Raw genomic sequence first — 25,067 nt, forward strand, 5'->3', positions numbered from 1 at the left:
GTTTGGCCTTTTTTTTTGTTGTAATTTCAAAAAAAAAGGGATAATATAATTAATTTTTCACCATTGAAATTATTGGTTTATAGCTCAATCTTTAAAAAGAAAAACCATTTATGATTTTTAATATTTGAATACTCTTTTTGATAAAGAGTGCAAAAATAGTCACTTTTTAATATAGGGATTAATTGTATAATTTAACTTAAATTTTTTGTTTGAAGTAATGAATTAATGTGACACATCACCATCGTTATTACACGTTAACAATAATTAACGTCTTAGTGACTAAAATATTACAACATCTTAACATAAGTGACTAAAACATAACATTTCAAACATAAGTAATTAAAATATAACATAAGGTAAACAAAAGTTACTATTTTAATAGTTTACTCTTTAATAATTAATAATAACGTATTTTTATGATATATATTTTAACTTATTTGTAAAATATCTAACTACATATTCTGAGATATCCATTATTAAATTATTAGGACATGCTTTATTTTTGTAAATAACTAGTTTGGATTTGGATATCAAAATCTATTATCTACTTTATTTTTATTTAATTATTTTTTAAATTTACTAAATGCTCATTTGTATTGAATTGCATAACTTTTAAAAGTTATAAAATGGTCACCTGAATTATTCAATTTTCATTTAAGTCACTGAACTGCTAAAATTATTGTTGTATGCCTTCTTTGTTGACACCGCCTACACTAATTGAAAACTCTCTTTTTTATTCTCCAAATTAGGCTCCATTTGTTTCACTAAAAATAGCTTCCAAAAAATGATTTATGGAAAATGGCTTACTTCTCTGGAAAAATTGATATTTTTTTGTGTTTGAATAAATCTGTGTAAAATATTTTCTGTTGTTTGACAAATTTTCTAAAAATATTTCATAAAAGTTGTTTTCATGAAACAAACATAAATTTGAGGTATTTTTTTCTCTCTATCCCCTTTTCCCAGTGATGTTTGTCTATTTATATGATATGTGTATTGTTTATTGAGATGACAAACTAAGTAGGCTCCATGCATGTAGGCACATACCCTATTCTAGACTGAACACGTGTTATGCGTTCTCATGCACGTATAACATCGCAGAGGAGTAGGCTCAATGAGCGAGCTCTGTCTGCGAGCTCAGTTTGCGACCTCGTGGGTTTAGGCCGATGCTGGCCCAAACCCAAATGGGTTTTGGACTGATGGTGGTAACCATCTTAACAATGATAAGTAGTAAATTTATTACAAAGTGATGTTAAGGTGAAATTATAGTAAATAAATAGTCTTCGTGATGTTAAGGATTAAATTGTAAATTTTGTGAAATTTATAATTGAAACAAGAGAAGTGATATGTAACGCCCCCACGCCCAAAACCATCACCGGAGTCAAGCTTGAGGTGTTACTAAACTTATCTTACCTTTTAAACAACTCTAAATCACTTATTTTAATTTTCAGAATAAACTGTTTTTCTGCGTCATGGTTACTTAAAAATTCATTTCTTGAGTTTCAAAACTCGAAATTAAGATCCGTAAATTTTTCATAAAACTAGACTCATATATATATCTACTAATTTTTTTCTAGAATTTTTGACTTAGCCAATTAGTACAGTTTATTAGTTAAAGTTTCCCCTGTTTCAAAACTCGACTGCACTGACCTCTTCTTACTACAAACCATTTTTCTTCCTGTACAAAATTCATATGACTAAGTCGTTTGTTTCTCCCAAAACTAGATTCAACAATAATTCTAACCATATAAATTATACCTTCTAATTAGTTTTGTACAATTTATGGTGAATTTCCAAAGTTGAAACAGAGGATCCAGAAATCGCTCTGACCCTGTTTCACTAAAACTCAGATATATCATAAAATATAATACTTTTACCTGTTTTTCTTATTCCATAAGAAAATATACATAATAAGCTTTAATTTCATATATTATTCATCTTCAAACTATGTTTCTACAATTTTAGTGATTTTTCAAAGTTACATCATTTCTGTTACTTGAATCTGTTTTTAGGTTACTTTCACATTTTCATAATTTTCATGTGATAATCATCATTCAATCATACATATTAATAAACATGTATATCATCAGCTATTTTCTTAGCTAATCACTAGCAAGTATTTACACATCATTCATTATTCATATTATACCAAAAGTAGCTAAGTTTCTATACATGCCATACCCAAAACAAAACGTCTAGTTATACCGAGTTATTTCTTTGATAGTGTGATCGGCCTCCGACATTTCCTTCGATCCCCGAGTGACTAGATAAGTACTATAAGAAGAAGAAAATAAAGAGATTAAGCACTAGGCTTAGTAAGCTTACAAGCAAATAAATCACAACATTCAACATAATGGATAATTATGCATAATATCATCTAACATCATAAATTTCTTTACTTCTTAATTTCTATCTTCTTCTTTATTCCCTTATCTTCTTTCTTACCTGACCTTTCCTTTTTCATAAGTATAATCTACTTTTCCTTTGCTGTTAATTCACTGTAATTTAACTCGTATCCTGACCCGTTGAACCACTCGGAATACTAAGGATACTAGGGTCGTTCCTGTCTATCAATATCCTGCCAATGCCATGTCTTTGACATGGACTTACATGAATTATTCCTGTCTCCAATGCCATATATAATATGGACTTACATGGCTCAATCCTGTCTCCAAAGCCATATTTCTAATATGGACTTACATGGCTCATTTCGTTCTGTCCTGTCAACCCTAATATCCTAACATTCCTAGGGTTCAACCGGGGCTTTCTAACACTTTTCCTCTGTCACTTCACCTTAAATTCGACTTTAAATATTTTCATAACATAATATATAAATGCTGGAAATTGACAATAATAATGTAAAATAAAAGAATATTGCATTTATTTACTGTAAACTTACCTTGATACAAAATGTGACTAAACCTTACAATTTAGTCCTTTACTTTTTCTTTTCCTCGTTCTTCTTTGGATTCTTGATCTATAATATAAAATATTTCTACTCATTAGCATTTATTTGATTTCTATTTCACTTCACAATTTATGCTGTTCAAAATTCGAAATTGCACTTTTACCCCAAAATTTACAATTTTTACAATTTAGTCCCTGCTCAATTCACCCATCAATTGAACTAATTTTTTCTAAATTAACACTTTTATTTTATCAATATAAACTATTTCACAGCCTTTGATATTCTGAATTTCAACACCAACATCTAATTCACAATTTTGCTCACAATTAGGTCCTAAATACCATTTTCTATCAAAATGACTTAATAAAACAACCTTAATATGAAATTAGAACTTCAATTTCATAATAATTCATCATAAACTACCCTTACTCAGCCAGGGTAACTTCCAATTTCACCCACCAAATCAAAAACTAATGAATTAGATGATTGGACCTAATTGTAAAAGTCACAAAAACATAAAAATTACTAAGAAATAGTAAAAATTGAACTTACATGGTGCAAAAATATGAAAAACCAGCATAGGAGACCTGCTACGGCGTTTCTGGCTGAGAAAGATGAAGAAATGTCTAGATTTTCAATCACATCAGTTTTTTTACTATTAACTTTTATGCTAATTCCAATTTTGTCCCTTGTTCACATTGTTTTCTTGCTTATTTCATACCCAAACCGTCCAGCCATTAACCTTTGGGTCTAATTGCTCTTTAAATCCATCTTTTTAAATACTTAAGCTATTTACTCACAATTTAACAAATTTTGAGCTATTTTCAGTTTAGTCCTTTTTAATTAATTAGCTATCCAAACATCAAAATTTTCTAACGAAACTTTAATACTAACTCAATGACACTTCATAAATATTTATAAAAATATTTATAGCTCGATTTTCAAATTCGAGGTCTCGATACCTCGTTTTTGACCCGTCTGACCTAATAAATTATTTTAATTCACTAATTTCACCATTTCACAAATTCTTTTTAATTCTTACTTGACTCATAAATATTAAGTTACTATCTTGTTCAATCTTATTTGTCCGATTTAGTGATCTCAAATCACCATTTTTGACACCACTGAAAATTAGGCCGTTATATTCTACCTCGGATTTGTGGTTTCGCAACCACTGTTCCGTTTAGGCCCTATTTTGGGATGTTACATGATATGTATGAAAATTTGTTATGTGAAATAAGATATTATGATGAATTATTTGATTAAAGTGCTTATATGGTGAAAAATAAATTACATGGCAATAGGAACTAAATTGAAAAATATACAAAAGTTTACGTGTGAAACAATTTAATATGTGAATAAGGAAATTATGATAAAAGTTTAATGAATGTGTTATGAGATGATAAAATATGTATAAAGTATTGTAAAAGTGAAATTGTGGAAAAATATGGAATTTTTATGATGATAGGGACTAAATTGTTAACCTTGAGAAAATATGTGGATGAAATAATAAAAGTGAAATACATAGAAATTTGATATGTGAAACAAGATATTGAAATAAATTATGTGATTAAAGTGTAACAAGAAAAATATTGATATAATATGATTAATTAGTGAATATTGAACATTTATGACAAAAATAGACTAAATTGAAAAATTATGAAAGTTTATTAGAAAATATTCAATAAGTGAAGAATGTAGTTGAGAATGTAACATTCCAATGCTTTGACTTGATATTCGAGTCAAGTATGGGGGTGTTACAGTGAACAGAGCCTTATCAATTTGAAAAATGTCTTACGGAAAAATAATTGGTAAGACATTTTATAGGAATAAAGGGGTAATTTTACGTTGACTATCCTATTTTACATCGGGAAAAAGCTGAAAATATTATTCGTAAAAGCTTTTACGTTGAAACAAATAAAGCTTTAACTATTCTCTTGAAACAACTTTAAACGTCACAAATTTATGAACCAAAATTCAAACAACTTTCTTCTCTAATATCCGACACTGACTGTCAGATTGGCTTAGAACTAATGTATATTCTTTTACTTGTCAATGAGTATTGATCCACAATACCGATTGTCAAATCGTCACTTAGAGCTCGTTAGTCAAATTTTAAGAAAAGAACTTAACAATATAATGATTTAAATAAAAATTTTGGAATAATTTAGTGACCAATTTATAATTTTTTTTTAAATTATACTATCATAAAATAAATTCGGTATAATTTATCCATCGTGATACCTACGATGAACAGCAGCCACCAGTCCAGCGCAGCCATACACAAAAAAGGACTCCATTGTAAATCACATTATAATTTTCACTCTTTATAAAGGCCAAAACTGGCCCTCGGAACATCATTTACTTTGCTATTGCTCTCAATTTCACATTATTTCCCACACCAAAAATGGCTCAGGTGTTTTTTCTTCCTTTGTTCTTTATGATTCTACTAAAAATCCCATTTATATTCAATTTGATGTTATTTTCATTTTCATTTTCATCCCCTATATCTAACGTAGTCACCTTGTTCACTGTGTTTAGCAGAAAGTGGTATTGAAAGTTCTAACCATGACCGACGAAAAGACCAAGCAAAAATCCATAGAAGCTGCTGCAGATATCTTCGGTATTTCACCAAACAGTTTGCGTGCAATATTAATAAATTCCTTTTTTTTCCAGCTCAAATCCTTATAAAAAAAAAAATTCAGATCTTGGTGTTAATATTATAAAAACTTTCTGGATCTCTACTGACCCTTTTTTAGATACAATTAAAAAAATCAGAGAAATTACACAAAATTATAAAAAAAAAATTCCTGGAATGCTTGTTTATGTGAAAACTATGGATGACAACAGGGGTTGATTCAATCGCTGCGGATCTAAAGGATCAGAAGCTGACGGTGATAGGACAAATGGATGCAGTGGCGGTGGTGAAGAAACTGAAGAAAGTGGCAAAAGTGGATATAATATCAATAGGACCTGCTAAAGAAGAGAAGAAGGAAGAAAAAAAGGAAGAAAAGAAAGAGGAAAAGAAAGAGGAGAAGAAAGAAGAGAAGAAGGAAGAGAAGAAAGAGGAAAAGAAAGAAGAAAAGAAGGAAGAAAAGAAATAAATTTAAAAAATAAAATGAAAAAAACCCCAAACCATCTTCAAGGTTTCTCAACAAATCTCTGCTTGTAGTGTTACAGTGTATGCTCTGTTTTTTCTTTTTTCTTTTTTGGTGGAAATAAGGTTTTTTTTAGTGATTGTCTGAAAAATAATGAAAGGGGCAATTAGCAATGTGAAAAGGGTTTTTGCTTTAGATTATAATCAGATAGTTTGATTGTTAGATAAATAATGTAAAAAAGATTTAGCTTCTATGTTTCAATTTGGGTTAGGACAAGATTTATTGGATTTGTCCTTTTTCAACAAGTTGAAGCCTATGCTACGTTTAGTAGAAATAATTTTTTTTTAAAATTAGGATAAATTTCAATTAAGTTCATTAAACTATTAATAAGTTTATATTTTGATTACTCAATTTTAAAAGTTATAAAATGATCAATGAACTATTTTAAAGTTTTGATTTAAGTCATTGAACTATTTTTTAAAAAATTATTCAAATCATTGAGATATTAAATTTTTTTTTTAAATTCAGCCAGCAAATTTCAAGTGATGATTGAATGATAGGTACAGTGGATCAATATTCATCAATGAGTAAAATAACATATCTTAGATTTAAGTCAATTCAACGATTAGTGTCAGATATCAAAGATAAAAGTTGTTTCGATTTTAACTTACCAATTTGTGACTTTTAAAATTGTTTATTGAAAAAGAACTATTGAAAAGAAGGGAAATAATAGTTTTCGATTGTTGCAAGCGAAATGAACGAAGAAGGCATACATTAATGATTTTAACAGTTCGGTAATTTAAATCATAATCATTGATTTATTATTATTATTATTATTATTAAGATAAAGCTTAATTTAATTTGATTGCTAAACTTTTTATTCATATTAATCTCAAAACTTGAAAATTTTTCTCAATTTAACTTGTATTAATCTCAAAACTTAACAATTTTTTTCTCAATTTAACCCCTAAAAAATATCTAGCCCCTGAACTTAGATTCAATTTATGGTGTGATAACATAAGATTATCTCAAAGTTCCACATTGTCACCTTACTTTTAAAACCTTTATGTAAAATTATAAAAAATACTATAAAATTATAACATTTAAAAAAAATCAGGTGATGACATGCATGACTTCCAAAATATCATATCATCACAGTTGAACGAAATCCATGTTTAGGGTATTATAGCATTATGTAGATTTAATGTTTTCGACGCTAAAAGACATAATAAAACTGTAACTGCTCAACTTTGTATAATTTTATGCCTGTGCATGATATGTTCTGGTATTATAGAGACAGTAATAACCCTGGTTTCCAAACACAACATTGTGATTCAATTACTCGACCGAAGCCGGATCCGGCTTTAATATGTTCACGTAACGTATCATGTTCCAAAAGCAACAATGCTGACGGAGAAGTTGCCACATTGAAAATCCAAACCTAGCAACACATTTTAAGCGTCAACACTATCTATAAGAGACCAAGACTATAAGAGACTATTCCTTGAAACTTTGAACAGTTTTTTTTTTTTTTTAATTAAATAAACTTACAAAGTCCTCGGAAGTCAACTACGAGTAGGTACTTCGATTGTCTTCTCTAGGTCAACGTGAGTACAGGAAGATAAAGCAACAAACTTTAAGGAATTGCCAAAAACTGTTAGTGCTTGTATATAATATCATGAAATGTGAAACAAAATATAGAAGAAGGCAGTTAACTGTTCAACCTAGCTACATGTTTCTCCTTCTTTGTTACAATACCTAATGCTAAAAGAATGAAACCTTTATTCAGGCGTTGTTCTACAACTCAAATGAATTGATGGTGATGAAAACCAGGAAATAAAGGCATGTTCCACATAAGCCTAGAAATAACAATTATTGGAAAATGCCATTCTTTCTTCTTTGTCAGGTCATTTAAGATTTTTCACCTTTGTAATGTTGGATTAAATCTCGATGGAAGTCACCAGAGGAGTGGCAGCCTTGTAAACCGGGAGAAGCCGGAAAGGTTACGGAATGAAATGACATACCGGACAGGCTACCTCCTTTGTCTGTCTGATATGGAATCATAGGCAAAAATACTTCAGTGATGCACGGAATGTTTGATACCTGCATGTCAAAGAAATAAAAGAGCTGAGTTGCATTATCCCTGACAAGTCAACAACCAGGTAAAAGTACCATGGAAACCCTTGTACTAGAAGTTGGATTGCATTTTGCCCCTTTTACTAAAAAAAAGGGGGCAAATAAATCCTTATACTTTATATCAAATAGCAAACTGGTCCTTTTTATTCAAAATTTCATCCATTTCTAATGTTAAAAACTAGGGTAACTAACAAAATAGCTAGACAATTCCACGTGACGTGCCATATATACCTCATGTTGACGTATAGAGATTAGGTTTTAGCATTCCTCCAAGTTTATCTAAGCTACTGCAAGTGCATGATCCTTAAACGAAAAGGACTTTGTTTACCATTATTGTTCACCACGCCTACTCCCAGGATTAGGTTATTAGTTTCAACTTAGAAAAATAAAACTAAAGAACAATAAGATAAAAGGGAAAAAAGAATGCTATACAAATTGAATGCCAAAATAATGAGGAGGGAAAGAAGAATGTGCATACTTTGTTCTTTCTACTCCCTTGACATCTATTACAGGCAGGAGGTACGTGGCGCTGACATAGCTGAACCAATGAGTATACTGGCAATTAAGTTACAATAAACAATCATTATATTGTACAATCTACTGCTTAGCATCTTCTATATCTCCTGATCTTTGGGAGTAGATGAACATACTGTCCTTTCTCCACCATATTTCTTATTACTTCACGAGCTTCAGAAAGCTTTCCAGCACTCCGTAAATGACTCACTAGGGTACTGTACACGACAAAATTTGGGTTACATCCTCTAGCCTCCATTTCCTTAAGTATTGCACATGCCTCTTCGAACTTTCCAGCCATACAATAACCACGAATCATCGAATTGTATGTAAACACATTCGGAAGCTGTCCCTTGGTAATCATATCATCAAACATTTCCTGAGCTTTCTCTAGCTCCCCAGCGGCAATGAATCCTGTAATGATTACAGTATAGCAGACGACATCAGGCATGCATCCGTTCTTTATCATTTCATCAAAAAAATACTTGCAAGCATCCAAGTTTCCAGCACGACTCAGGCCATCAATCAATGTTGTGAAATGAAGAACACCTGGGTTTAATCCCACCTCTTTCATGTGATTCAATAGATTAAGTGCTGCAAGTGGTTTATCTCCTTTGCCAAGAACATGCAGAAGGATGTTATATGTATGAAAATCTGGGGAAAATCCGGATCTACTCATTTCATCAAGTAACCTGTGGAATTGATCTAACTTCCCCAATCTGTATTTTGCATACATAATAATATTGTAAGTTAAAATATCGGGGGAAAAACCCTCGGCTAACATCTGCTGGTACACCCACTCAATTAGCTTGTATTGATTAATGGCAAGTAATGTATGCAGAATAGCATTGTATGAATGCTTAAATGGCCTATAATTGAATGTCTTTGACTTAATGAATCTCTCCACAACTTTCTTAGCTAAGCCGGTCTCTCCACAAGCACATATCAAAATGTTAAATGTCCTTGCTGTTGTAGGCAAACCATTCTCTACCATCTCATCTACTAATCTCCACATTGCCTTGTATTCCTCACACTCTGCAAATATCTTCATTATCAAATGATACGAATCCACGGTATGCCTATAATTTTCCTGCTGACCAGCCCACACGAAAAACTTGTATCCGAGTTTTGCACACCTGGTCTTATTCGTATAATTTGTGTTCTTCAAAACTCCCAAAAGAACTTCTCTCACAAGGAACCCCGAGACCCTCACCTGCATTTTACTAATAGCAGCTTTCACATCAAATCCCGGTCCATCTTTTTCTAAAACTTCAAGAATCGTCCTAGCATCGTCTCTCCCACTCTCAAAAAACCCTTTTCTAGTTGTAAATCGGAACTTAGAACTGTTCCTGTTCCTGTTCCCGTCCCCATCACAATCATCATGAATTTCATCAAAAACAGAGTCTAAACTGGTACCCTTCCACATTCTCTTCAAGGGTTCATCCGAACAATAAAAATCACTATCAAGTTTACCACTATCAAAACTACCACTACAAAATTTCCTCGATAAAACGATAATATAACATGATTTAAAAACATTCCTTACACCGAACAGAGCTAAAGAGTTCATTTTGTGCAACGACTAAGCATTGGGTCACTCCCATTATCTCTGAATCTTTACAAAACACAAAAAACCCAGAATCAGATTGGGATACCCAAACACGGAAAGCTTGTGAAACGCAGTGATCTTGAGTTGGTAAATACCCATTAAGCTGAAAACACTCGATTGCATGACAGCAGTTTATCGGGATAAGATATTTTCATTGAATAGCTACAGTTTCTTTATGAATAGTTGGAATCAGTTTGACGATGAATAAAGAATGGAAGGGGGGACTTACCTGGGATTTAAACTTGTTGACAGAGGGATTGTAAGCTTTTTTGAGGTGGTCGGAGTTTATTGGGCACCCAGGGTTTTTGGAGATTTTGGTGGTGAAAAGAGAGTTGAAGAGGCGAAGTGAGGAATAAGGAGATACGATACGTGAGGGAGTGTAATCGAGGAGTGCAATCTCAATCAGGGTTTTCTAGGAAACGACGCCGTTTATTGTTGCTGCCGTTCTTGCAAGGGAAGTAAACATTTCCAATGGGCCGAGTGGCCGGATCCGACATGGGGTTTTGAAAGTTTGGTTTGGCCCGGTTCCTAAAATATTTCTTTTGTTAATTTTTATAGTGATATTAAGGTTTAGGGTGTTAGATAATGACTAATGTGCTACTAGTTTATTGGATAATATATAAAAAGACCCTTAAATTACTAGAATTTATCTAAACAAGCCTTTAAGTTGTTTTTTAGTTAAATAAATCCCTATCTTATGACTTTTCAAAAGTAAAAAATACTTTTTAATTTTTTAAAAGTAATCACCTTAAAATCTTTTATTACTTGTTTAAATTTTATGTACAAGAAGTTGAGATAAGAACTTAAATTTTAAAATAATTTCTTTAATATTAAAATGAATAGCATAAAGAGATATTTTAAGAGCTTATTTAAATAAAGTATGATAATATATATAGAGAGAGAGATTGAGGCTAAATACATAATATACATATATCTTTGAAAAAGAAAATAATTTACATATATCTATTAATAACAGACAATCCACGGTCTTTGCACTATGCCAATGAGTCATTGACTTAATTGAATATCTAAATTCAAATTTTATAATAATTTAATACTCGAATGAGCATCAATTGCCCAAAAGCCAAACGGGGAAAAGTATATCCAAAAGGAACCAAATTATATGTTTTAATTACTAGTCTATTTGAATTAATAGATTCGGGGTTGACGAAAGAAGCCGTATCCAATTCAAGACAAGGATGGGGTCTCAATTCTCAAACCCCAAAGCCCCAAATTAGGCAAGCGAGAATGGAAAAAACAGAAAAACAGGGTTGCTTCTCGTGACGAATATTCTCCCAATATCTGATTGAATTGCCAACAAATTCCCAACTTAAAAACCTGACTTCTTTTTTGGTGTGAAGGGCACCCAATTTTATTAACCAGAATATATACTAAACACTCTGAAAAAGTACACACATGAAACAGAGGCCATAAGCCCTTGGCTACACACATTCAATGATTTTTTTTAAAACAACATCATGATCTCCACACAAAGCGTAAAGCGAAATCGATATCATCCCTTGTATAGTTCTTAATTGAATCAATTGCCCGATTCCTGAAGACGTCGCTCGCCGGTAGAACATGGAACACCATTATTACTAGATGATGAACCATGTCCCTGTTCAGTTCCCTGGGAAGACACTTCACTTTTGCCAAACCAGGAACCAACAGTACCTTTAAGCTTATCCACTACACTCTTAGTGGGACTATTCATGGATCCTGAACCTACCCTTTCGTTTGTTTCGTCCGTCGTGCCCAATCGCCTTGCCACCTCCTCCGACTCCGTCACTTTCCCTCTTTCCGCCGTTGTTTCCTTCTCTGGTTCCTCTTTTCGCTTTTGCAAGGCCTCCGAAATGACTTCTGATAGTGCCCTGTCTTCTTCACCAGGCTTCAATTTCTCCGCGATATAGCTTTTCATTGAGACCCCTTTGTCCTGATCTTGAACCTGATCAGGATACACTTCGATTGCCGTCCCAGAGCCGGGACCGTGTAGCTTCGACACCATGGTGCTTCCCGCTCCTGCAACTTTCTCGTAAACAGGACTTAGTTTATCCGCCATAGTTGCAGCCATTTTCTTTCCATAATCTATAGCTGATCCTTGCGTAGTCGGACTTGATCCATTCGTGGTAGTCCTACTCTCGTCCTTTTCTCCATATCCGAGCTTTGAAGCTACAATGTTCTTAGCTGACACTGCTTTATCTGCAATAACAGAGGTCGCCGACGATAGTTTCTCAGTGTAACTGCTCTGGTTTACGGGCTCATCCGCAGCAACATTACGTGGGTGTTCTTCAGGCTTTGTGTCCATGGTTTCTGCCGGAGTTCCGGTGTCTAATGGAGGACTTGGTCCGGGAGAGAACTGGTTATGGCTTCCAGTAGGGTATAATTCTGATGCAACAGGATGAGTTGGAGGAGGTAAATTGTCCTTTCTACCCTTGTCTTCCTCATAGATACTCATTTTATCCATTGAATGCAAAAGTGGGGTTATCCCTCTTGCTTCTCCACCTGTTACAATGTCACCATAAATAAGCAACACCAATTTATCATAAAGCTTATGATTTACAATTTGAAAGGACTTAACCTTCTCCTGTTGGATCTGTGACCTTGGACTGATAATTTGTAGTAACATAAGCATCAGGATTGTCCTTAGGAGCAGCAGGGTCTTCCTCCAACCCTATGGGTCTTTGTAAATTAACTTTTGGCTGCCCTGAATATCCTCCTCCTTCCCCATGAAGAAAAGTCCTCGTAGGACCGGTCGTATCTTTGCCTTGAGAACTCGGCATAGGTGTGTTTTGCGGCGCTAGTGGTTCCCCAACAGTATCAGTCCTCTTCCCAAAGTCGACCCTCGGTTGTTCTCTTACTAAGCCTTCCAAGCCACCAACAGCGCTGCTAGGTGGTTCATTGTCTTTTGTCCCGTAGTTTCCGGTTATTCCCCTTGATTCTAGAGGATCCAGGATCATGGGTTTTGACATTTCGTTTGTAATCCCAGGACGGCTCAAGTCTTCTGGTTGTCCAGACACAACAATTTTAGCAGCGGCAGACTCGTACACTTTCAAAAACACGAGAAGACATTCCACAAGTCAATAAACAAAAAAGAAAAAGGAACAGGGAAAGATGATGAATTGAACGCCAACATACTTGGTGCACCGTGAACTTCGGGATCTTGAACAATTTCATCTTCTTCTTCATCGTCTTCCTCGTCCAGGTCATGATCATCAGGGATATGACCTTCATGGTACTCATGACCATGATCATGGTTATGCCCATGCCCATGTTTTTTAATTGTATCCTTTATCTTCTTTGCTTTTGCCTTCACTTTTTTCAAAACTGAGTTTTTCTCATGGTGCTGGTCATCTTCACCTTCTCCTGTGATAAGAAATTAAAGAATGTTAAAAACTTAAAATGGATTTCTATAACTATAAATAGAAACAGAGATAGGTTTTCTCACCATGCTGGTGAGGATAGGCCGATTGGGCATTCATTTTTTGTTTCAGAAAAGTGATTTGCAGATAGAATAAGAGTATAAAACTGCACGAAAGGAGAAATCTCGAGTGGGAGGTTTTATAAAGTGAACTAAAATGCCATTGCTTCGCCACCTTTGCATGGCGGTGGCGGTCTAACATTGGCACACGTAGAACATGACCGACAGGATTCTATTACCAGCCACGTAACTAGCGTTTCATTGTCCACGTGGCAATAATTCTTGTTTTTATGGTATGGGATAATTCATGATTATCTTTATCAGAAGATATATGCTTTTATGTTAAAAACGACGAACTGCTGGACTTGGGGAATGATGTTTAATAAGGGGAGAAAGGTCCCATTGGGAGTAGGTGTCTGGTGTGGAAGGGAACACGCGTATTCAGTCACCTATCCAATAGCAACCTTCAAGATATCGACACACCATTTTTTTTTTTTAAAGCTATACGCGCTTCAATTGTTTATATAAAGAATGGGTTAATATAATGTAGATTTTTTTAGTTCACTGATAATTAGATTTGACAATTAGGTGCTTACCCAAAAGGAATTTGACAATTAGGTTTGTTTGTGTAATTGAACTTAGGTTTTCACCCAAATTTAATCGCGTGGTATTATGATATTGTTGATTGGAGTTGAGTCCAACATCCAATTGAAGTTATTGTTTAATTAGGGATGTATCTTCTATAAAAACTGTCAAGAAATAATAGTATAAAATTATGATTTAAGTAATTAATGTTAATTATTTATAAATTTTAATTTGAATATATATGAATTATATTATAAATATTAAAATATAATCATTACAAATTGAATATATAATGTTATATATTTGAAACAAATTTCAATAATAAAATAATTATATATCCGACTAAATATTGCATATAATACATTGAATTATAAATGAAGTTTAAAAAATATTATTTTGACCAAAAATGCTTCTTCTTTTTAGCGCAAAAGATAAAATTTTTAACTTTTGCATGTTAAGTAAAAATCACTTTTAACTTCAAAAGTGTTTTATTTAGCAATATTCATGGCCCCTGAAATGATTTTGAAAAGTAATGATAAACAAAGTATCAATTACTTGTCATGTTCATGTATTAGTGTAGAAAAAAATACAAATATTAAAATAAATATAATTGTAAAGTTTAGAGATTAAAATTATATTAATCATATATAAATTAGAGTTAATTCTATAAGACGTACTCAAAATATAACTTTTGATTTTAAGTTTGCCTCTAAATTTTAAATATTCTAATTAATAATTAAAATTATTAATATTTTATCAATTAAGGTTCTTCTATCAGCCTATTTATCAAATTAGGTGTAAAATGCCATTTTAAATTTCACATACAATATATTTAAAACACTTAATACAGATTTGATTTGACGTGTGTTGTTTGTGTAATAAATACATGCATGCCTATAATTTGATTCATATGTTCTAAATGCTACATGTTAGATTTAAGATGACATTTAATGCTTAAATTTAGAGGATGTAATCGATATAAACTAATATTTAAAATATTTAATTAAAATATTTTGAAAATTTGAAATTAATTTTAAATTTAAATGATAATTTAAGGTTGTTTGTTACAATTAAAATACATAAATTGAGTATGTTTAATTATATAATTTATAAATATTGGTATAATTAAGTAGCACACTTAAAAGGGTTTAGAATATGATGTTAGTATTTGTGCATGTATAAAATATAATTTTAATGATTAGATTGAGATTTTTAAATAAAAGATTTAATTTTTAACCTTTTAAGTATAGGGACTTAATATCATATTTGGTAAAAATACAGGGATTAATAGCATATTTTAACAAAACACGCACAAAAAGGAATGAAGCAACGGTGCGCGCCATTCATGCAAGTGGTAAGCGAAACAAACTCCACCAATTTAAATTTTAAGCGCCAAATTAGATTTCATGCTCCATTTTCACCTTCAACAAACTCGTACAAGCCACCACCGATGCGAACTCGATTTCTCAACGTCGATTACTTGAGCGCCTTTCAATCCCCAGCCGAAACCCTAAGCTTCCTCAACCTACCGCCTCCTCACTTCCCTCCTCATACTTCCAACTTCACTGACGATCTTCTTCACTTTGATTCGTTCCTCAACCTCCCTCTCCAGACCGAGAGATTGCCTATCGATGCCGCTCTCTCCAACTTCTTGTCGGAAGCAATTCCTCCGTTCATCGATGTCGATATCAGAGATTTCGAGGATACTCGGTTTCCAAGTGGAAATGCCAGCGCAAAGTTCTCCACCGAGGTAAAGTGATGACTTCAGTTCTCTTTAGTCTCCGATGCGATTTTAATTTTTTTTGCCGGATTTGGAATGAAAAATAGCTGATTATGATGTCAAGTATGAAAATCTCGATGGTTTTGGATTATACTGGGGAGACTCCATTTTTTACGTCGTTTATTTCCTAAGAGCTCTCTGTCTCTGTTGATCGATGAATCGTCGATTGTTAAAGGTGCTTCAATAATGGAAATTACCGAGTTGTATTTTCTTAATAGAAGCAATCTAGATTCAATAATGTATAATGCTTTTCCTTTTTCTCCACGTCATATTGACTCGAGCTTGATTTTGCATACCCTGCTTTTGTTAAAAGAAACTGCGAAAATGCATGTAGTAAGTTTTTTTCTAAATATTTTTAGTCAATGACTAAGACTAATGTTATTAGAGAGTCTAGGTTCTCTTGAAGGATTACAAACGGAAAATTAATGTTACGCATTTCGTTGTTGAGAAAAATTAAGACAGTTGAGGTATTCTTACAACTGGATCGTTTTATCATAGTGAACTTGTCTTTAGGAAAGATCTTTATAATCCAGCAGCTTTGCCACCGACGGTCTTGATCTTTTTAGATCTAGATGATTTTATTGATGTGCAGGAAGAAACTATGGTTTGTAATGAGAAGGAAGCAGGGAGTCAGAGAACTTTTGGATCAGAAATTCAGGAGGTTAGATTTGCAAAAAGCTTTATACTAACTTTCTCAAATGATGTTAATCTTGTTTCACTTTGTTCTCTTTAGGATCTTCCATAAAGCTTAATTCATGCCACTGCAGGAGGATAATGTAACCTGTGGAGCTGATAAGGATGTTCGGAGGTTAGACGTGATACTGTTTGAAACACCCGAGCTGGATACTTTTTTGGTATTATCTATTGTTCATTATATATATGAAAAGTTTATTCAGTATCACAGCAGGTATTTGGTAATTTATAACTTGTATATTTCTTTGCAGGATAATGCCCACTTTTCCAAGAAAGAGATTGAGACATTTTCTGGAATTTCAGAGACTGATAATAATAAGGTAAATAGTAATTTATTGAATAATTTCTTTTGGAAGTCTTGTATAGTATTTACAATCGCACTTTCCAATCTTCTTACAATTTCCTTAGGCTTAGCTTTTTTCCTTGTGGATGCAGAATAATAGATACTAATCTTTGGCTGAGTTATATTAAAATTAAAATTCATTTCTTTTTAATTTGCGTAAAGTAAGTTTACACATCAAGTTTAATGATTACCTCAGTGCTTTAGAGAGGTTTTGTATATTTAATTTAACATTTAAAAACTCCTACAGATTGGTCTTAATTTGCTCAGTATGCTGATGGATCTTCAGTTTCTTCACATGTCCTATAGGCTTCTTTTTTTTACACTTGTTTCCTACATGCAGCTTTAGTCATATCTGGCTCGTGTATTACCTGGTTGAAAATTGGATGCAAGTTTTATATTACTGTCACTGCTTTAAGTAAGCTTTAATGATCCTTCAAATTCTTAGAAAAATTTGGTGTCTCTTTTGAATTGAATCTTTCTTCAGGATGAGACGGGCCCTATACTGCAGTTTCCTGACAAGATTCAAGAATCAGTTTATTCAGTTGAAGATGTTATTTCAGAGTGCAACAGGGAGCAAAATATTTATATGCTGGAAGAGGATAGTTCTTTTGGAGGTCGAGAGCCCTTACAGCATAGCACCTTCCCCATTTTGGAGGTGGACGAAATAAGTCTGGGTATCATGACAAGTCATTCTATCGATGATGTACTTCCTACTGCTTTTGAATCTATTGAATCCCAGCTGTGGACTCAAGAAAATGATGTGCTTACTGACAGCAAGGAGCTCTTGGGCTCTATTGGGAATGATATCTTAAAGTTTCTTTCTGATCTCTGTTCAGTGGAAAAATATCCGGAACCTGAGCTAGCCTTCCCAGAGATGTTCCTGGATGTGAACATTATATGCATGGTGGAAACTCCTCAAGCTGATGGGAATTCTGAACTTGTTATGGCAAAACAGGATGCTGGTTATCTTTTTCCCACAAACCTCGTTATTTTTGAGGAATTCCAGATTTTTGATGTTGATTTATCTCAAAACTTTGATGTGTTCTTGAACAGACAAATAACCCATGAGCCAGAAGCATGTAACCATATGTTCAAGGAAGACATGAATTTCAAGAGTTTCAGTGAATTGGTTGTTAGTCATGAACTTGTGTTGGTAGATGAAACATTCAAATCTTTGCCTATACCTGTTCTCTCGGATCATGGAAGGTTGAGGTTACCATGCACAGTTATCGAGGAATTACTATCTGATTTGAAGCCGCTGCCCCTATCTGCATCTGATGGTATCTACTTGGACTGGTATATATTGGAAGATGATAAATGCAGCAGTAAAGTTCATGCTTTGTTTCAGAATATGATGGAGGAGATAGATGCTACCAGCATTGATTTTGAACAGGAAAGTTTTGAGGGTAGCAAGTTAGTTTCTGACTTCATTTTCTCAGATGATGCTTTAACAGGATCAGCTACTGAACAATACGAGGAAGTACCGAATGTAACTTTTGATCGCGTACCTATGCTTAATGATAATTTTATGGCTGTTGAGTCCAATAAGTTACAAGACAACGGTTTCCCAAAACCAGGAAACTCGGAACAATTAGCAGAAAAAGATGATAAGAGGGCTTCATTACTATTCAAGACTATGTCACAATTCAATGATCTTGCTTTTTTCTTGAATCCCCAGAAAAGTAGCGCTAGAGAAAATGCTGGACCTGAGGCCATCTCTTCCAATCCAAAGGCTGAATTACCCAATGTTTCATCTGGTCGTTCAGTTGAAGCATGTGAATCCACTGGTCTACAGTCACAAGTCAATGGTCCAGATTTTTTCTTGAATCCCCAGAAAAGTATTGCTAGAGAAGATGCTGCACCTGCGGCCAGGTCTTTTAACCGAAAGGCTGAATCACCCAATGGTTTATCTGGTCATTTAGTTGAAGTACGTGCTTACACTGGGCTACCGTTACAAGTCAATGATCTTGATTTTTTCTTGAATCCCCAGAAAAGTAGCACTAGAGATAATGCTGGACCTGCGGCCATGTCATTCAACCCAAGGTCTGAATTACCCAATGTTTCATCTGGTCATTCAGTTGAAGCATGTGCATCCACGGGTCTACCATTGCAGCAGTGGGATATCATGGTTTACAATATAAAATTGTCAGATGATATCTTGGCACTGATTGAAAATTTTGAAAAGTGCTATCTAGCTATCTTGCAGAATGAGACAGAGCTAATTTCATTTTTGGGAGAAGATAGGTATGAATTGCTTAGCCTTCCAAAGAAAAAGTTAATGGACTGTATTAAGAAAAAAATGGCACGAAGAAATACTTCCCATGGTGATGAAGATATTATGGCATTTGTCACGTTGTGCGCTATTAAGCAAATGGCTTGGTACATGTGTTTCTATGGCATCAATGCAGCTCACTTATATGTAGACAAGCTATGTCGAAGCCTTGGGTACATAAAGTCAAGATTAAGTTTCCTTCATTCCTTGATTGAGGATGCTCGTGGCAAGGTTGATAAGGAAATAACTACATCACATCCCTCACTCTGTGTTATACGGGGAATTTTACAGTCAAAGTCCAGCTCAAGTAATTCCAAAGTGTTGATCTTGGCAGAGCAAGTCTTCTGGTGGTCTTTGAAGAGTTTGTTGATGTCTATGGGATTATCCTGGAACGAGCTATCAAGTTTCTGCGCAAACGCAAATCCATCAGGTGCCTATAAGATGGATTCTCAGCTGATTTCAGATTGTTGGTTGGTATCTCAGGAGTAAGTTCCAAACCTTCAATATCTAATATATTGTGGCATATTATTTGCAAAATGCTTATGAACAACTCACTTCATTTGGGGATATATGATTTTTTTTTTCTTTTGCTCTGTGAAAAGGCCAACTTAATAAAGTTGTTACTGCTGGAGATAGGAAATATACAGTATGTATAAGCTAGCCACTTTTAAAGGATAGGTGACTAGCAGGAGACGTGATTGTGTATAGTCTGCAAATGCACAAATATTCCTAGATAAGATTTCTATGACACATCTAGAACCAAATATAAGATGCTTAGTAAATTTGGGAGATATTGTTGGAATTCAACAAATTATAGCTTTGATTTAACCATGAAGGTTAATTGCAGTATTTCTCATAGCAAAGGCATGTGGGACCTTTTTGAAATATTTATCCAACTTTTAAAAGTCGCACCAAAAGATTAAGAATACAACGCATTGCACATTATGGAAAACTAAAGATAAAACTCTGAAGTGGGTGGATCCATCCGAAACTTTAGTATGCCTGTTGTGCAGTGTTAGGAAGCCATATGTGATACTCTCTTTCTTTCTCCTCAAGGAATGTTTCTGCATCTTTTCCATTCAACAAGTTCAACGTTATTGTGGAATATGGAGGCTTTTGTGGCTCATCTAGAGTATCTTCTTTCCCCCCCAAATCTGTTGGCTTGACTCATCTTCACTTTCTGAAGATTGAACTGGATGACTCTAGTGCTTCCAAAGCACTTTGCGAAGGTGTTGATATCCCCCAGATTGCAAAGAAGTTGACGGTGAGTCTCTTCTTTCTTATTTGATCAAAGAATTTATCTATTCATTGATGATATCTATTCAAACCTGCTATTTTGAGTAGGATTATGAACACAACTGCTGAGCTAAATGCGTGGGTGTACTATTTTTGTAATTTTAGTTTTACTCCTAGAGCCACATTTTGTGTAACAAAATTCAAATAAAAATTATAGAACAAAAAGACATTATTAATTCTAGTAATACCGTTAAGAGGGTTTTGTTAGGTATTAGGTCAAGGAATGAAGACATTAAGAGTTCAAAAGATTTGTAAATTCTTATAAACTAATGAATACATCAATTCAACACCAAAGTTGAAATATGTGGTTAGAGTAAACAGAGGAACAAAATATTGCACGTAATTGATAGAATGACCCCTTGGAATATAAATTGTGAATTTAAGCATGTTGCTTGTGTTAGTAGTTTGCAATGTTACTGGTTTATTTAGCACATTGCTCAGAAAAGTTTAAACTAAATAATATAAAATTACCTATTCGTATGGATAAAAAAACAAGTTAAGTGCTAAGCTCAATGGATTAAGCTCATTTGGTGGGCTTTTATATATTATATGGGTTAAGCCCAATAGTTTTGCATTAGAATAGTTAATAATTGCATGCACTTTTATGATAGTCATTTAAAAAACTCAAAAGCCTCAGAGAAATTGCCTTATCCATCAGAGTTTGTTTTTTATTACTTTTCCATACATTATTTCTAGCAGCTTGTGTTTGAAGTTGAGAAAATTTCTCTAGGACTAGTTGGGGGTGCATAGCTGAGTTACAATATGGGTGCATGGTTTGTATTAAATTGGTCTTTACCATTGAAGTTGATATCCTTTTCAATCCTTAGGAATGAAAACAATTTACAAATTATTTATATTCATCAATTAAATAACAGCCAAAAATTGACTGCTGCAAGGGATAAGTTCTGAACTTTAAAGTAATATATTTCCTTACGGAATTAGCTGCGTCTCTGATTCTTCATGTAATTGTTTATTGCTCTGTAATCATAGTGGTAATCACAGACATTCTCTGAAGATGGTACCAATGTTTTAGGAAGGGGAGTTTCATTCAATCCTGGCCCTTAATGTGAACTACGAGAATGTGGAGGACCTACTGAACTTTGTACCCATTGTAGACAAGCATAACAAGGGGTCTGTCGGAAGTGGGAAAGAAGAAGAAGCCTATAGTTTGCCTCTGCCAGTTGCAGTTGAAACCAATCCAAACCCGCAGAGATTGGCAGACATGGTAATTATTGTGAACATGCAAAATTTTGATAAGGAAATGATCGTATCCAGAAGATCTACTTATCAAAAAATTCTTGCAATGGAGAAAGAAGGAGCTCAAGTAGTGGAACGCGATTCAAATCTTCCAGTGGATGTCATAATTAGCTCTGCAATTTGCCTAGTATGGTATGATTCCAGAAACATAGGAAGGAAAGCTGCCATTTCAGATGAAACATCTTCTTGCTTACAGTTGTGCATTGAGAATATTGCAACTAACATTTTGACATTGCTGAGTTTTACTTTCAGTGGCTGTTTCCTGGTAATTTTCGCAATTTACATCAAATTTTTTAAACTTTGACTTTCATACTTAACTACTTTGAAAATCTTTAAGTTTCAAGAAGATAAATGCCAGGTTTTGTTTCTGGTAACTTGGGATGCTTAGAACCAGACAACCTAAGTTTTTGCTTCGTAGTACCTTTCTGTTCATCAATATGGTTAGTGTAGGTTTATTGGACCTCTAATAAAAAATCTTTAAGTTGCTTCTATTCATTTTCTGTGTTGCTCGTAACTGATAATCAATAAAAACGATTATCCTAATTTGATGCTGCTTATTTGCATTCGTAGCCATCTTTTGCTGGCTTGGTCAGAATCAGCAGATTAGTAGTTATAGGTGATGTTCTTGCTTTTTCACTTGAAGTATGGACTTTTAGTTTAGGTTGAAAATTAAAATAAACCCTAGGGTAGACAATTTTGTTCATTAAATGCGCAAGATGAGACATGGTGCTCTGGTAAGATGGAAATTCTGCACTATTTTCAGTAAAACATTACTATAAATTTTATGTACTTTCTGTTCAAGGTATTTGAGGGAGGCATTGGCTTCCTTTCTACTGTAATGGAATCCTCAGCTGGACTCTATGCAGCAGCAGCAAGTTTGGGAATTGACTTCCAGCTATTTTGTTCTTATTCATCTGAATCAACTGATGAAATTATACTAAACTGCATTGACTATGCTGCAAAGACGACCAGGGGCCCATATCCAAAGATGCCTGATTCAGAAACTCTTGCAGAATCTTTCCTTACTAAATTTCCTTCAGTTAATCCTTTGACAGCGCATGCAATACTCTCTTCGGGAGGAATGCTCGTTGAGTTCCTTCAGTGGTCACATGAACGCAGGATTCAGGCAGTTCAAAACTACTGTGTACCAGATGAAAGTATTGCTCTTTTCAGTGCTTTGTGCAAGTACGGTGAGCGGGAGGACTCAAAATCTGTAATGACAGACTGCTCGTCTTCTGTATCTTCGGGTCGTAACTCCGACAAGTGTCATTACAATGTTGGTTCTCAAGGAAAACAAGGCAAACGCAAAAATAGCTCTAATAAAGTCAGCACAAGGATGGATGAATCACAGCATTTTGAGCCTGTGAGCAAAGATGAGATCCTCCATCCTTCTGGACTGTCGAAGCAATATGATTCTTGGAAATCTACAGGTTCTGAGATGTTCCAGGATTACAAAAAGCTCAGTTCATCTTTAAATGATATATTTGATCAAGAGCAGGATTTTGGTTTTCTCCCTCAATTTCCTGGGCGATATGATTCTGACATCTATGAAGGTCCTAACATGTTAAAAGAGGCAAAAAAGCCCAAACTCGATGTACCCTTGAAAGATAATATATGGGATTACAATCTGGGAGAAAATGCAGGTATGCTGAATAGTTTGGACTGGCAAATCACCAATAGCTTTGAGAATAAGCGCGAAGAACTTACAAGTGAAGTTACTGACTTTGCTGACAGTCCGATGTCTGGTGAGGATTTCTCTTGCTTTGGTAACTCTAATCCTTTCTCCTCTTTGGTGTCGGAGATTGAAGAGGATTCTACTAGTAAATCCAAAATTGCTAGAAGATTGTCATTTACTAAAGACAGTCACACTGTTTTCCCATATGTTTCTGAGATCAACATTGGTTCAGATATGTTGAGTTCTGTAACATGTCCTAGACAAGGTCTTGTAGGAACTAGTCCTAATTCTGATGCAAGTCCCAGCAACCAAGAAAACTCCATACGGGATGTTTTAGCTCAGCGATCTGCAGCTTGCAAAGGATCACTACTAAAAAACGATGTATCAAATCATAGTGCAACATCACTCTCAAGGGCCATTCTTTCAAACCAACCACAATTAGATTCACCTTGGACGATAGAATTTCTTAACAGGATCAGGGAGAAGAGCAGATTACGTCAGCAGAATCTTCCTTCTGATACATCTGCTTCACCCTTTGGCAGATCAGGGAATATAGCAAAAGTTCCTAAGAGAAGAAGTCCATCAATTTTTGAGTTTTTCAAATACCAAGGAGGCAACACTCCTAAGAAAATACTAGAACAAAGGAAGCAGAAAAGACCTCCACAAGCATCCAGCTCATCTAAGAATAAAAAGACTTCATCCTCCCTTACACAAACATCGACACCCACTGATAAGAGAACAAGACAGGTTTGTATAAACTACCATCTCTATTTGACGTGTACTACACATACAACTGCATATGTCTACAATTTAAACCATGCACTTTTTCTCCTCCAGACTCTATCTTTTGAAATGAATGGAAGTGGAAGTCAAACTAAGCTAGTTTGGAGAGACGGAGGAGCACATGGTTTGAGCAAAAAGCTTCGCTATTAATAATCACGATCGAAACAAACGTGGTCCAATGTATAAGTGTATAGATTCATTTGTAAAATTAGCAGGTTGGTTCTATTATGCTCTCCAACAGTTTCTTTTTCCATTTAGAAATTAGCATTAAATACTGAGATACACTATCTTATTTAAATTTACTTGTTTTATGCAGAACTTCCTTTAAACATTACATGAACTTGGAGCAGTTGCGACACTTTTTTCAAGAATGTATCCATATGGCTCAACGGTAAGCTCAAATAGCAGAATCATGCCAGAAATATTTGATTTGCTCAGAAATTTTGAACTGACTAGCCCATAGGCAGCTAGGATTTATAAAACGCTCATTAGGTGTGATGTGTTCAGGCTTGTTTGTTAGTTGGAATGATTGCTTTTTTGTTATAGTTTTATCTTTTATGATAATAGTATTATACCCCAAGAAACAGAAAAGCTCCATCTTAGTGAATCAGTTGTTAGCTTGAAGCGAAGTAGCAGGACTGGTGACAAAGACACGACTTATTAGTGATGTTTCCACAAAATTAATTCTAGATTTTAATTTATTG

At 34.1% G+C, this 25,067-nt stretch overlaps 4 protein-coding genes and 1 long non-coding RNA gene across 7 annotated transcripts; 2 read left to right on the forward strand and 3 right to left on the reverse strand.

Moving 5' to 3' along the window:
• Positions 1-2,064: 2,064 nt before the first annotated feature.
• Positions 2,065-3,564, reverse strand: LOC128285672 (uncharacterized). The gene is made up of 3 exons (XR_008276200.1): positions 3,458-3,564; positions 2,897-2,974; positions 2,065-2,271 (listed from the first exon to the last, which is right to left on the reverse strand). It is a non-coding gene; the product is annotated as an uncharacterized LOC128285672 (long non-coding RNA).
• Positions 3,565-5,144: 1,580 nt separating this feature from the next.
• LOC108478360 (heavy metal-associated isoprenylated plant protein 39-like) lies at positions 5,145-6,206 on the forward strand. Of its 2 annotated transcripts, none has more exons than XM_017780812.2 (3): positions 5,145-5,321; positions 5,447-5,528; positions 5,756-6,206. In XM_017780812.2, the coding sequence occupies exons 1-3, from the start codon at positions 5,313-5,315 to the stop codon at positions 6,007-6,009; spliced, it is 345 nt and encodes a 114-aa protein (XP_017636301.1). In that variant the 5' UTR covers positions 5,145-5,312; the 3' UTR covers positions 6,010-6,206. The 2 variants fall into 2 exon arrangements, with proteins under 2 accessions (XP_017636301.1, XP_017636302.1); XM_017780813.2 differs by having other exon boundaries at positions 5,149-5,321; positions 5,450-5,528.
• A 1,046-nt stretch (positions 6,207-7,252) lies between these two features.
• LOC108476572 (pentatricopeptide repeat-containing protein At3g60050-like) lies at positions 7,253-10,756 on the reverse strand. Of its 2 annotated transcripts, XM_053022598.1 has the most exons (4): positions 10,491-10,756; positions 8,618-10,267; positions 7,555-8,106; positions 7,253-7,444 (listed from the first exon to the last, which is right to left on the reverse strand). In XM_053022598.1, exon 2 carries the CDS (start codon positions 10,220-10,222, stop codon positions 8,744-8,746), a length of 1,479 nt encoding a protein of 492 aa, XP_052878558.1. In that variant the 5' UTR covers positions 10,223-10,267; positions 10,491-10,756; the 3' UTR covers positions 7,253-7,444; positions 7,555-8,106; positions 8,618-8,743. The 2 variants fall into 2 exon arrangements, with proteins under 2 accessions (XP_052878558.1, XP_017634300.1); XM_017778811.2 differs by having other exon boundaries at positions 8,618-10,712.
• Positions 10,757-11,604: 848 nt separating this feature from the next.
• Positions 11,605-13,834, reverse strand: LOC108476771 (low-temperature-induced 65 kDa protein-like). The gene is made up of 4 exons (XM_017779093.2): positions 13,707-13,834; positions 13,397-13,624; positions 12,840-13,307; positions 11,605-12,763 (listed from the first exon to the last, which is right to left on the reverse strand). Exons 1-4 carry the CDS (start codon positions 13,738-13,740, stop codon positions 11,802-11,804), a joined length of 1,692 nt encoding a protein of 563 aa, XP_017634582.1. The 5' UTR covers positions 13,741-13,834; the 3' UTR covers positions 11,605-11,801.
• Positions 13,835-15,642: 1,808 nt separating this feature from the next.
• LOC108478154 (protein SHORTAGE IN CHIASMATA 1) lies at positions 15,643-25,024 on the forward strand. Its single transcript, XM_053023004.1, has 10 exons — positions 15,643-16,014; positions 16,637-16,705; positions 16,812-16,898; positions 16,989-17,057; positions 17,565-19,837; positions 20,409-20,616; positions 21,682-22,170; positions 22,708-24,327; positions 24,418-24,578; positions 24,680-25,024. The coding sequence occupies exons 1-9, from the start codon at positions 15,715-15,717 to the stop codon at positions 24,511-24,513; spliced, it is 5,211 nt and encodes a 1,736-aa protein (XP_052878964.1). The 5' UTR covers positions 15,643-15,714; the 3' UTR covers positions 24,514-24,578; positions 24,680-25,024.
• The last annotated feature ends 43 nt before the right edge of the window (positions 25,025-25,067 follow it).

Source organism: Gossypium arboreum, chromosome 12 (assembly GCF_025698485.1).
Source record: "Gossypium arboreum isolate Shixiya-1 chromosome 12, ASM2569848v2, whole genome shotgun sequence".
Taxonomy (NCBI): Eukaryota; Viridiplantae; Streptophyta; class Magnoliopsida; order Malvales; family Malvaceae; genus Gossypium; species Gossypium arboreum.